Source organism: Parambassis ranga, chromosome 5 (assembly GCF_900634625.1).
Source record: "Parambassis ranga chromosome 5, fParRan2.1, whole genome shotgun sequence".
NCBI lineage: Eukaryota > Metazoa > Chordata > Actinopteri > Ambassidae > Parambassis > Parambassis ranga.
The window spans coordinates 18689898-18702794 of NC_041026.1; the positions used below are offsets into that span (position 1 = coordinate 18689898).

Below are 12897 nucleotides of genomic sequence, written 5' to 3' on the forward strand. Positions count from 1 at the left end.
CACTTTTGTATGTTTGTAGCGTTACTATGCGTGCAGTAACCACACACCACACCAATGAATGTTATTTCAAACGAAGTTACAGGTGCTACTGATATGCTTCGTGCTAACATACTGTAGCGTCGCTAGCCTAAGCTAGCTCTACCGTCTCATGCTAACATACTGTAGTGTCGTTCACTAAAAGGTAAAATAGAGATTAATGGCAACATTTTGCAGTGTTTTTGAATTATGTTATTGTCAGAAATCATCAAAGAGATTATTATACAAAAATTAATGTTACAAAATTAAAAACTGAATATATTCCAAGAAAATGAAAAACATCTTGTGGAATGATTTTAATGGCCTACAAGCTGGCTTGTTTGGTTTTAGAACAATGTTTTTAAGTCAGCATATTTATAGTTAAACAGAATGGAAAGTATCTATATGTAGTTTATAACCATGTTGGTAAATATTGAGTACATCAGTGAATTTGAACTAAGTTGTGCATGCAGAACGCTTGCTGTGTGGCCTGTTTTATTTTGACAAGTCTCTTTTGAACACAATGCTAAGAGAAAACAGACACAAAATGATGCAGCTATCTCTCTTTTATTGAGCTTAGGTTCTTGTCATGCTTAATATGGCTAAATAAATCAAGTAACAAGATACTCATATTGTATGACTTCTTGTTAATGTATAGCCTTGTTCATCACTCCTCTGCATCCTTGCCCTGAAATGAAACAACAATAGCATGTGAATTATTTAGCTAGATTTGAATAAAATTACATTTCTATCATAAACTTGATTTTTTTACCTTGACAATTTCACGACTCTTTGCCCTCAGCTTGTTGACCTGGGACTCAGCGATATCAGCACGCTCCTGAGCCTCCTCCATTTCATGCTGCACCTTCCTGTACCTGGCCAGGTGACTGTTAGCCTGCTCCTCCTGTATAGTAAGTCAAAATGAAGTCAATTACTAGTGTGCAGTGAATGGCATTGTCAAATTCTCTCATATGAATAAGGCGTACTCACAGCCTCCTCAGCCTGTCGCTTGTAGGATTTCACTTTCAGCTGTAGTTTGTCCACCAGATCCTGAAGTCTGGTGATGTTCTTTTTGTCCTCTTCAGTCTGTTGTAGATAAAAAATGGTAGCAGTTGTAGTGCCACTTTAATGCATTCTCAAGCATTGTGTTTTATAAGGGTGATATGTTGTTACAGTATGAAAATGAATAGACCTGGTAGGTGAGTTCTTTCACTCTTCTCTCATATTTTCTCACTCCCTTTATGGCATCAGCACCACGCCTTTGCTCGACTTCAACTTCAGCCTCCAGTTCACGAACCTTGACAAAAGACGAATAGAGTCAATTTTAAAAGAATGTCATTTTGGCAAATATTAATAGGATTGTTCTCATGACACTTACTCTCGACTCCAGTTTCTGGAGCTGCTTCTTGCCACCCTTCATGGCCAGATTTTCAGCCTCATCAAGGCGATGTTGCAGGTCCTTCACTGTCACCTCCAGGTTCTTCTTCATCCTTTCCAGGTGAGCACTGGTGTCCTGCTCCTTCTTTAGCTCCTCTGCCATCATGGCAGCCTACCATGAAATATGTATTGTTAAAGTGGTAAAGTAGCTTTGGAAGAATTGTTTACTGCATAGAAATACATCAGGATGACTCACATCAGTAATGGCCTTCTTTGCCTTTTCTTCAGCATTTCTTGCTTCTTGGACAGCATCTTCCACCTCACCTTGGATCTGAATCAGGTCAGCCTCCAACTTCTTCTTTGTATTGATAAGGCTTGTATTCTAAAGAAAATGTATTGGATTGGATTACACAATAACAAGTTTATATATTATTTATCTTTGTTTAAACTTTGTTTACCTGAGAGTGCAACAGTCCCACACGCTCGCTGGCATCCACCAGCTCTTGTTCAGCTATTTTGCGGCCTCTCTCTGTTTGCTCCAGTGCAGCTCTCAGCTCCTCAATCTCAGCCACCATCAGGTTGTTTCTGCGCTCCACCATGGCGACCTGCTCCTTCATGTCTTCCTGACCCCTGATAGCCTCATCAAGGTGCAGTTGTGCATCCTGAATGAATGATAAAACATATTAGCAGGCAGTGCAGGCAGAAAAAAAGAACCTTTTCTTGATTTTTCTATTTGTTAAACCACCATACCTTAAGCTGTCCCTGCACGTTCCTCAGCTGTTTCTGAGCTTCAGCTGCCTGGCGGTTGGCATGGCTGAGCTGAACCTCCATCTCATTAAGGTCTCCCTCCATCTTCTTCTTGATTCTCAGGGCATCATTTCTGCTCCTGACCTCAGCATCCAGAGTGGTCTGCATAGACTCTATCACCCTCTGGCTGTTCCTCTTGATCTGCTCTATCTCCTCATCCTTCTCTGCAAGTTTCCTGTCAATTTCACCCTTGACTTGGCTGAGTTCAAGCTGAATGCGGAGAATCTTGGATTCCTCATGCTCCAGCGTGGCCTTAACAAAAAAAAAATATTTTTTTACTATGAAGCAGCAGAACCAGCATGTTTGTTTATGCTTGATTAAAGCAACATTGAAGGACAATACCTCAGCCTCCTCAAGTGAAGTCTGGAGTTCAGACTTCTCAGACTCAACAGTCTTTTTCCCTTTTTCCAGTTCATGGATGGTTTTTCCAGTCTCACCAATTTGCTCAGTTAGATCTGAGATCTCCTCTATAACAAAGAGTAAGCAGTTTACTTTTAGATGTAATATATTACAAGGACACTCAAAAACATATTACAGTGCATTTGTTAGATAGAAACCAATAACTCTTATCACTGACTGAACATAAAAAAACTGCATACGTTGCAGGTTCTTGTTCTCCCTTTTTAAGGTTTCCAGATGGTCCAGAGACTCTTCATATGAGTTTTTCAACTTGAACATCTCAGTGCTGAGAGAACGAGCTTCTTTTTGAGCTCCCTCAAGTTCTGCCTGGCTTTCTTCATACTTCTGCTTCCACTCTGCAAGAACCTTAGAACAGAACAAGCATATGTATTGTATAAATCCATTGTTCTTTAGCCTTTATCTGAATGTAAAAATAATAAATATACCTTGTCAAAGTTTCTTTGCTTCTTGTCGAGGTTAGCAGCCAGAGCATTAGCTCTTTCCACATCAATCATCAGGTCCTCCACCTCACCCTGCAGTCTCTGTTTGGTCTTTTCCAGAGAGGCGCATTTTGCATTCACAGCCTCGATGGATTCCTCTGCATCCTGAAGTCGCTGAGCAAGCTTCTTCCTGTTAGGAGTATTGGATTGTCAGACTCACAGTACTCTATAACCTCAAGTCACCACAAATTAACAAAGCCCAAACTAAAGGCTTACTTAGCTTCCTCAAGCTCTTCAGTGCGCTGAATGGCATCAGTCTCATATTTGGTTCTCCACTGAGCTACCTCACTGTTAGCCTTGGACAGTGCACGCTGCAGCTCAGCTTTGGCCTCCTGCTCCTCCTCATACTGCTCTCTGAGCAGGTCGCAGTCATGACGAGCTGACTGGACAGCATGTGCCAGGGCGTTCTTGGCCTTAAAAAAGAGGAGGTATTTTTATGAACCAATGTGTCTGATGTCAAGCTCACTGTAGTTTTGTGATGTGTTTTTTTAATAAACACATACTTTAACTTCCTCTTCAATATGCCTCTTGAGCTCCTCAGTCTGCTGAGTATATGCCTGCTTGCTCCTTGTAAGCTGAGAGACCAAAGCTTCTTTCTCTTCCAGCTGGCGACTGATTTCACCTGAGGAGCAACAGAAAATGTTAAATTAAATTTTGACATTGTACATGAGGTTAAGATCAGTAAAATACATAATATAAAATTTTCCCACCATTCTCGGTTTGCAGTCTTGCCCTTTGTATCCCAATGTCATTAAGTTGTCGCACATGTTCATCATTTTTGGTCTTCATCTCACTCAGTTGATCCTCAAGTGTGCGGCACATTTTCTCAAGATTTGCCTAAAATACACAAAGCTGTGTTATATGACTTCTTGTAACTCAAACTTAGAGCAAAATAAAAGGACAAGCTAAGCAGCATTTGTTCACTCAGTTGACTATGAAATGGTTTTACTTTATTATTACTTTGGCTTTGGCAACAGCCTCCATATTGCTTGCGAGGTCATCAATCTCCATCTTGTATTCACTCTTCTCTTTCTCCAGCTTCTGTTTGACTCTCTGCAGGTTATCAATCTGTTCTCCCAGCTCTGCCACGCTGTCAGCCTGCTTCTTGCGGAGAGCTGCAGCAGTGGCCTCATGCTGCAGGGTGGCCTCTTCGAGATCACGGCGAAGCTTTTGGAATTCAGCCTCACGCTTCTTGTTCATCTCGATCTGAACAGCTGTCGCACCACCAGCTTCTTCAAGCCTCTCACTGATCTCTTCAAGTTCCCTGGAGAGATCAGACCTCTGCTTCTCCACCTTGGCCCGAGCAGCTCGCTCAGCCTCGATCTCCTCCTCCAGCTCCTCAATACGGGCCTGAGGTTTAAATGATTAAAAAACAAACACATTTTAATATAGATATACAAGTTAAACACATCTGCCTAATCCAATAAGTGAGTGGGCTGGATTTACTAATTACCAAGACATTTTACCAACCTGAAGTTCTTTGATCTTTTTCTGAAGCTGAGCACCAAGTGTTTGCTCATCCTCAATTTTGCTAAGAAGCTGGCTTGTTTCAAAGTCCTTCCTGTTTGGGAACAAAATCATAGAGTTCTGACTTCTCAAAAGCAATCATTACATCTAGATCAATTCAGGTTGGAAATATTGAAATAAGCACTACCAAGTTAAAATATTTGTGAATTAAATGTACAGTTTCTATTCTTACTTCTTTATCTTCTCCTCAGACTGCTGCTTGTCATTTTCAAGATCCATGATGGTTTCCTGGGCCAGTTTCAGGTCTCCTTCAAGCTTTCTTTTAGCTCGCTCAAGGTCCATGCGCAGCTTCTTTTCTTGCTCCAAAGAACCTTCAAGCTGTCAAAGACACACATGTATCACATAGTTAGGACTTCAGGATTTTAATATTCAGTGGTCTGAAATGTTGGTTACTCACATCGTCAACTTGCTGCTCCAGCTTGGTCTTGGCCTTGGTCAGTGTGTTGACTTTGTCTTCTTCTGCCTGCAGATCATCCAAGGTCTGCTGATGGGCCTCTTGGAGGGCTTTCTTCTCTTTGGTCAGTTTAGCAATTGCCTCATCTAGGGAAGCCATTTCCTCTGTAAGGTTTTTAACCTAGATTGGGGATATTATAAACATGTTTTGGTATTTTGCAAAGTAAACTTAAAAGCCATGTGTTTTTTACAATAACCTTGTTCTCAGTGGCATGTTTCTCCTTTTCTACTTTGGCCAAGGTGAGCTCCAGGTCATCAATGTCTTTCTTTAACTCAGAGCATTCATCTTCCAGCTTCCTCTTCTTGGCAGTCAGCTCAGCATTCATCTCTTCCTCATCCTCTAGTCTCTCAGCTGTCTCTTTCAGCTTTGCCTCGAGCTGGATCTTTGCTTTAATCAGCCCCTCACACCTTTCCTCTGCATCAGCAAGGTTTTCACCTTCCTAAAATCAAATGCAAAAAACGTTTGTTAGTTGAATTATTATTACATGGCAAGAAAAGTAGTAGACGTGTAAAGAGTAGACTCACAGACTGCACTTGCAACAATAAGTCATTCTTCTCCTGTAGCAGGGAAACCATTTTTTCTTCCAGTTCTTTCTTCTTAGCCAGAGCCTTTGTTAGGCTGTCTTTAGTCTTTTCAAAGTCTTCTTTCATCTGAGCCATCTCTTTCTCAGTCTCTGCACTCTTCAGCAGAGGCTTAATCTTGAAGTACAGCTTCATCCATGGCCATGTTTTGACATTCATGAATGAGCGGATGTTGTACTGGATGGCAAAAATGGCCTCTCTGGTTACCAAAGACAAAAAATGCAAACTGTGTATCACATATCTAAGGGTGTTTTGGATTTAGACACTATCAGAAACAGACCTCCTTTCCATCATCTTGACAAACTCTGTCCTCATGAGGAAACCTCTGCAAAGAGCCTGAGTCATTGTGACCAGCTCAGCCAGCTTCTCATCTCTCATCTCCTCTAGAGTTCCCAGCAGACCAGCTTTGAAGAACACCTGAGAGTCAATAAAAAGAAACAATTTTGCAGTTATAAATCTAGATAGTTTGTCCTTTACTTTATCATAAGCCTTTTCCAGGGCTGTTTTTCCTCTTCTACCTTGGTGTGGCCGAACTTGTACTGAGTGTGGTCCACATTGATGGATCCCAAAAGCTTCTCTGAGGCCTTCTTGTTATCGATGAACTGACCCTCTGGGATGACACTAGCATTCAATACTTTGTATCTGTAAAGTAAAGATTTCATTCAGTTAGAGTAGCTTGAAGGGAAAAGAAAACATTTCAAAGACTGTAGAGACGATGTTTGTGCTACCTCTGCTTGAAGTCACCATAGAGGATTCTGCTGGGAAAACCTTTCCTGCAGATCCTGATACCTTCTAGCACACCGTTACACCTCAGCTGGTGGATGACCAGGTGGTTCGCCATAAGGCCTTAGAGTAATGGTAGATTAATTGTTTTGTTGCATTGTAACAGTGTTTTCAAATTCATAACTTTATAATGTGATGAAGCCTACCAGGAGTCTTTGTCTCATTGGGAATCAAGCAGCGCACAAAGTGAGGATGAGTGCTCCTCAAGTTGGTCATCAGCTTGCCCAAATTCTCCTAAAGCAACCCAAAGACATTTAGTTAGCAGACAGCATAAAACAAATTGCAACTACATGCTTGATTCAGTCACAGTTTACCCTGAACAATGCAGATACGGTCTGGAAGGAGCCACCCTTCTTTTTACCGCCTTTCTTGCCACCACTTTCAGCTGTCAATGGATCAATAATCAAACATTTACACATTCAATTCATTTGTACTTTAAACATCTAATGCTGTGGAAATAGATAACAGCAGGTACCATCTGCTGAGGCATGAGATGCATAGAGGAGAGCCAGCAGTTTGGAAGAAGACTTCTGGTAGAGCTGAACCACAGAGTCGTTCAGTGGGTCTTTGTTCTTGTCCAGCCAGCCAAGGACATTGTAGTCAACAGTGCCAGCATAGTGCATGAGGGAGAAATGAGCTTCAGCTTTGCCTTTAGCAGGTTTGGGTTTCTGGAATGGGGCACTTTTTCCCAGATGCTGGTCATACATTTTGTTCTTGAAGGTCATGTCTGTTGCCTTGGGAAACATGCACTCCTCTTCAAGAATGGAGAAGATGCCCATTGGCTGTAATGATAAAAATGAGTGTTTAAAACAAGTTTTGAATTCCAATTACAAGTCAATTTACAAGTCGGAGAATATACAACAAGTTGCTCACCTTCTCAATAAGCTCAATGCAGGCAGCCAAGTCCATGCCAAAGTCAATGAACTCCCATTCAATTCCCTCTTTCTTGTACTCCTCTTGCTCCAGGACAAACATGTGATGGTTGAAAAACTGTTGCAGTTTTTCATTGGTGAAGTTGATGCACAGCTGTTCCAGGCTGTTGAACTAAATAGATGAAGATACCAAAGATCAGCGAGAGCATTAAGGGCATTGAAAAGATTTTATTTATATAAGTTTATTAGCCATTTATACTTACATCAAAAATTTCAAACCCAGCAATGTCCAGCACACCGATAAAAAAGCTTCTGGGCTGTTTGGTATCAAGCATCTCGTTGATTCTAACGACCATCCACAAGAACATTTTCTCATAGACAGACTTGCACAGAGCCATCACAGAGTTGTTGACCTGATTTTATAAATTATATAACAAAGGTTATAATGTAATATAAGCAAAGAAGTGAAATTTGTTTGTGCAGAGATGTTACAAACTAATGAGCCATGGCGAAATGTTTCTGTGTGTGTTCTGATTGACATCTGTACCTGAGGAACAGTTTGACCTTTGGTCACATATTCGTTCCCAACCTTCACTCTAGGATAGCACAATGCTTTCAGCAGATCAGCGGAGTTCAGACCCATGAGGTAGGCGATTTTATCTGCCACTAAATGAACACAAATAGTCTTCTGTTAACCCTTAGAGGGAATATAAAAAAGGTCATGTTTATATATAAAAACTGGACTATAGTTGTAGCTCTGGTTGCATACCCTCAGTGCCATCAGGTTCAGCCTGCTCCTCTCTCTGCTTCTGCTTGAACTTCATGTTCCCGTGATGCATCACAGCTCCAGTCAGCTTGTACATGCTTGCCTTCTCTTCTGCATTGAACCCCAGGATGTCAATGGCAGTCTGTGTACATTAATAGAAAAGAATCATTTTGATAAACCTCTGTAAGACAAACATGTTTTTATAAGAGTGTAGTTAATCATGTTCTTACATCAGTGGCGATGAATTCTTCAATGTCATCGATACTCTTGACAGTAATTTCACCCTGACTGATCATGGGATAGTCGAAAGGGTTGGTGGTAATAAGGAGAGCCTCTGAAGAAGGGAAAAAAAACATAGTAAACATCTAGAATCTACATCTACATCACATATGTGTATGTATGTGATGAGGCATTCTTTAAAACAGGCTGACCTATCAGTTCGGGTTTGTGTCCTGTCGTAAGTTGATAGAAGATGTGGTAGCTCCTCTCAGCAGACAGCTGGAACGTCACTCGAGACTTCTCCAGCAGATCTGTTTTAAGTTGAACATAGTTAAAATCTTTCTTTGAGAACAGTTTAAGAATATGTTGTGAATTATTTTTTAAAAGTCCTACATGTTTCAATATCAGCTGAAGCCAGTTTTCCAGTTGACCCAAAGTGAATTCTGATAAATTTACCCTATGTGGAGGCAGATTAGATTGAACTGTTACAGTCAACGATGTCACCACAACATTGTCGATAAATTCAAATGAAAGGAATGAATAACCAAAATTACTTACAAAACGTGAAGAATTGTCGTTCCTCACTGTCTTGGCATTACCATAAGCTTCCAAGAGTGGGTTAGCTGCAATGATTTGATCTTCCAGTGACCCCTTAGAAACATCATTTATTTTGTAAGTCTAAGAATGTTGTGTTTGGTTCTAGATTTCATGTCAATTTTACCTGCTTCTTACCTGCATTTTTCCAGTTTGTTCAACCTTTTTTCCTCCAGCCACTGCGATTGTCGCAAAGTACTGGATGACACGTTTGGTGTTCACAGTCTTTCCTGCACCAGATTCTCCACTGGGTGGAGGAGTGTTAAAAAATATATTTTCAAACTCACTGGGTCACAGTAAATAATTAATTAATTGTGTAAGTGTTTTGAGACTTACGTAATCAGGATAGACTGGTTTTCTCTATCTGCAAGACACAAAAATGACATACAGTAGTTAGAAGTTGATCTATGATGTGTAGCTGCTGTGTTTGTGAATATACAAGAAAAAGGACTGTAACCTTGGAGCATGAACTGATAGGCGTTATCAGAGATGGAAAAGATGTGGGGCGGAGCTTCAATTCTCTTCTTGCCCCTATAACCTGCAACAACAACGGAATCATACACTGGGAGCCACTTGTAGGGGTTCACAGTGACGCAGAACAGCCCTGAGTAGGTCTGTGGAGACAGAGGGGATTATCTGTAATGCACATCTTTCTGCAGTCATCATAAGTTCACATTGACAGGACGATCAGGTCAAACTCACGTAGATCATCCATGCTGCATAGCGCTCTTTGAGGTTATACAGCACAGTAGGCTCACTGAGGTGGGTCATCATGGCCATGTCCTCAATCTTATCAAACTTTGGAGGGTTCATAGGGAAGACTTCATCGTCCTTGACAGTTAGAGTCTGTCAAAAAATAGAGGACACTTTGAAATAAATACATGTGAAAGTCCATAACTTTTAGCCCTCCTTGGTCTTCAAGTGTGTATTTGTGCTAGTTGTCCTACGCATGTGAACTTTTATACTTTGTCACTAGAGGGTGTCGCATGACTGAAGAATAGAGAGCTGCTTCTACTGGTCATAGTAGAGTCATTCTACCTGCTGGTAGTCTTCTTATGTTTGTTTAAACTAGGATTCATGAGTAAATTAGACTTTTTCTGATCTCACTTTGTCTGTCTTCCTTCTTTGATTTCTGTGATAAAATTGAATTTTTAATTCTCAGTGACTAAAGCTTCATGCACTAATTCTCTTAGTGATCATTTGGGGTAGGGCTGATTTTGTTTTTGAGTGCCATAAGGTACTCAAAAACCTACACTCTGTCTATAATCTGATAAAACCCCTCTTGCCTTCTAAAACCTTTTGACTTTCACTTTGTTCTCATAATATGTTTCTCTCTACTAATCCTACCACTTACACTTTTTAGACTTCAAGAGTTTTAGTCAGAGAGTTTTTATAATATGTCACACCTGTTCAGATACAAGCTCAGACTATTCTTAAGCAATGTTAGACTTTTAATACCAGTGCTGCCTACTCACCTTTCCACACAGAGTGTCCACAGTGGCTTTGCCACCCTCTCTCTTGGTAAGTTTTCCCTTGAGGTACATCTCACTGGGCTCGGTTACAAAGTAGGCTGTTTTAGCATCAAAGGGAGTGTTTTGTGCTTCAATCCGCTCTCTTTCTGGCTTGCGGAGGTATATGGCTGCCGGGCCAAAACACTCCATTTCCGCGTCCCCACTCATGATGACCCTTTACTGTGGGAGAGAAAACAAGACAGTTGTTTTTAAAAGTAAAAAAGTGACTTCAACAATGAGCACTGAATTCAAATGAACATTTTGTCATTAAGGATGGTTGAGCTAGCAAGTACAAAAATAATACACACAGTATGCAGTGGTACTAAGGTGGATTTTTTTTTTACTTGGTAAATGTACCTTGGACCAGGCAAGCAGCAGGGTTTCTTGCAGACTTCTTTGCAGACTTCTACAAAAAGAAGCAAATATAAAAAGTTAAAAAACAAAACAAAACACTTTTTCTGAAGGTTAACTGCATAACTCTTTAGTTTAAAATAAGATTGATAACTTTAAAACAATGTTTATCTTTGCTGTTGTTTTGATTTCTATGATGCCTAACAGTACTGTAAAAAATGAAGCCTTCAGAAGCTTACCTTTGTTGGGTGCCTGTGGTTGGTGCTGGTTTGCAGCTCCTTTTATGCAGTGATGGGAGCCTGTTGCACATGTGTCTCTGTATTTGGTCATCTCGCCTGGTGTAAATGCTTGTGCAGCAGTGGTTCCTACCTCTGTCTGGCTCATTAGAGTTTTATAAATATTGTTCATGCCAGACCATTGACAGGCTTAGAGTTTGTTGGTTATTTAGGATTTGGTTTATCAGAATTATGAAGCCTGTTTTCAGATAACAAGCAAGCTATATGTTGTTGTTTCCTTCAGTGTTGCATTGATATTTTATGCCTGAAAATGTGGAGATGGAACCATCATTTTTAGATTCTTATACCAGTTTTTAAAATAATTCTGTAAAGGTTTTTCTCCAGTATAATAGTGGATATTCAAATAAGGTAAAGGCTTGACAATGTCACCCGGTTAAGTCACTAGTCACAGACAGTCCAAAGGTGTGACTAATGCTTTCTTTAATGTGCTCTGGCACAACAGTAGCCCCTTGCAATGCTTTGGAGAAGCTTTAAAAAGTCAGTGATATACTGTTTCAAAGTCCTTACAAGTCAGAAATTATTAAAAAATAAAAAGAGTGCCAATGAGCTTTAAAGAAAGGGAAGGATTGCCAAGGGATTGCTTCTCACAACAGTGCCAACAGCTGCTCTTATTCTTGTTCTTAGGGGATACACAAGGGAGACTGAGACAATCCCTAAATGAAGAGCATGCAGACTGATGGCTTCCAGTGCTTCTTTCTTTCTTTTTTATATTATGATGATTCTTTTTGTACATATCAGTGTTTACAATGTTTCTTTGAATGTTGTTTAGCGCATGTATTCAGGAGGATGTATTCATAGAGGGCAGCATTTTGCCCCGGTACATGGCACAATTCGAAAGTGTGGGTAGGCATCCATTAGACAGTGTTTCCATTGGAAAGAAGATCAACTTACAACAGTAAATAAGAAGAAGAAATTCTAAAGTGGTTACCCACAAGATATAATGAGCCTCTGTCTTCAATCAACTTGTGTTACATGAGACCTGCTTGGAAATCTTCTGTCTTATTAGGGCAAAACTCAAATATAGCACCAGGCTTGTGTTGATGCTCAAGCCAAATGCCAAATGCTCAAGAGGCTTATTGTGTTTTTATGGCCTTTGATCCGCGTCTGTCAGTTTCTTCATTTGTCAAAGGGCAACAACTGGACTCAGAATAATAAACCAAGGTGAGTGTTAAGTAACATTCCAGTCTATTGGCTGGTCACAAACAGAATGGATATACATTTACAGTAACAGTAGCATCCATGCTTAACATTGTAAGTATGTTTTGGCATAATTTTAACTTCATGGGTTCATGTGTTTGTTACTGTAACTAATAGTCTAGTAGTTTTTGAAGTAAAATTCTTTAGAAAGGTGGCTTTGTATCTGTGTTGCTGCTCTAACTCACTAAACCTACAGCAAAGTTGGGGTTTGTGTGTTTCTTGTTATGGTTATTTTTTTAATCTTACTTTGTGTATTAGAATGTCAAAGTAAAGGGTATAAGAAGTTTCCATCAGTGTTATTTGTGCAGCCTGAAGGTCAAGCTCCTCAACAGTCTCAAGAATGTGTTTTTCTTTTTTTCTTTTTTCAAATCTATTCAGTAATCTATGTTAACACTACTATGATATTGTTGCATTTTGTATATTGTATGCTTGCTGTGATGGCTGCCACTGTTTCCAAATGTAAAAAACATTTTGTTTTGGCAAGGCTTGTGTTATGTTTGTTGCTGTGAATATGGCAGTAGATTCTTGTCCTTTTGCAGTAGAACTGTGAGGTTAGGATATGAGAAAATGAGAAGTGGGGTGAGACTGAATTTTCAATAGCCTATACATGATATTTTAGAAACGACTGAATTTGCACTGGTATGTGTC

At 40.1% G+C, this 12897-nt stretch overlaps 1 protein-coding gene across 1 annotated transcript; it reads right to left on the reverse strand.

Moving 5' to 3' along the window:
* Positions 1-563: 563 nt before the first annotated feature.
* LOC114435508 (myosin heavy chain, fast skeletal muscle-like) lies at positions 564-11097 on the reverse strand. Its single transcript, XM_028405207.1, has 41 exons — positions 10996-11097; positions 10763-10811; positions 10370-10585; positions 9597-9740; positions 9352-9508; positions 9231-9258; positions 9033-9141; positions 8859-8951; positions 8694-8757; positions 8513-8611; positions 8312-8415; positions 8085-8223; positions 7863-7981; positions 7579-7728; positions 7317-7487; positions 6919-7225; positions 6758-6828; positions 6590-6677; positions 6389-6506; positions 6179-6302; positions 5941-6077; positions 5604-5859; positions 5276-5518; positions 5023-5199; positions 4798-4943; positions 4569-4659; positions 4059-4448; positions 3809-3935; positions 3602-3720; positions 3315-3511; positions 3045-3228; positions 2799-2964; positions 2542-2666; positions 2143-2451; positions 1851-2054; positions 1649-1774; positions 1394-1564; positions 1208-1312; positions 1006-1101; positions 788-919; positions 564-703 (listed from the first exon to the last, which is right to left on the reverse strand). Exons 3-41 carry the CDS (start codon positions 10571-10573, stop codon positions 683-685), a joined length of 5811 nt encoding a protein of 1936 aa, XP_028261008.1. The 5' UTR covers positions 10574-10585; positions 10763-10811; positions 10996-11097; the 3' UTR covers positions 564-682.
* Positions 11098-12897: the final 1800 nt, after the last annotated feature.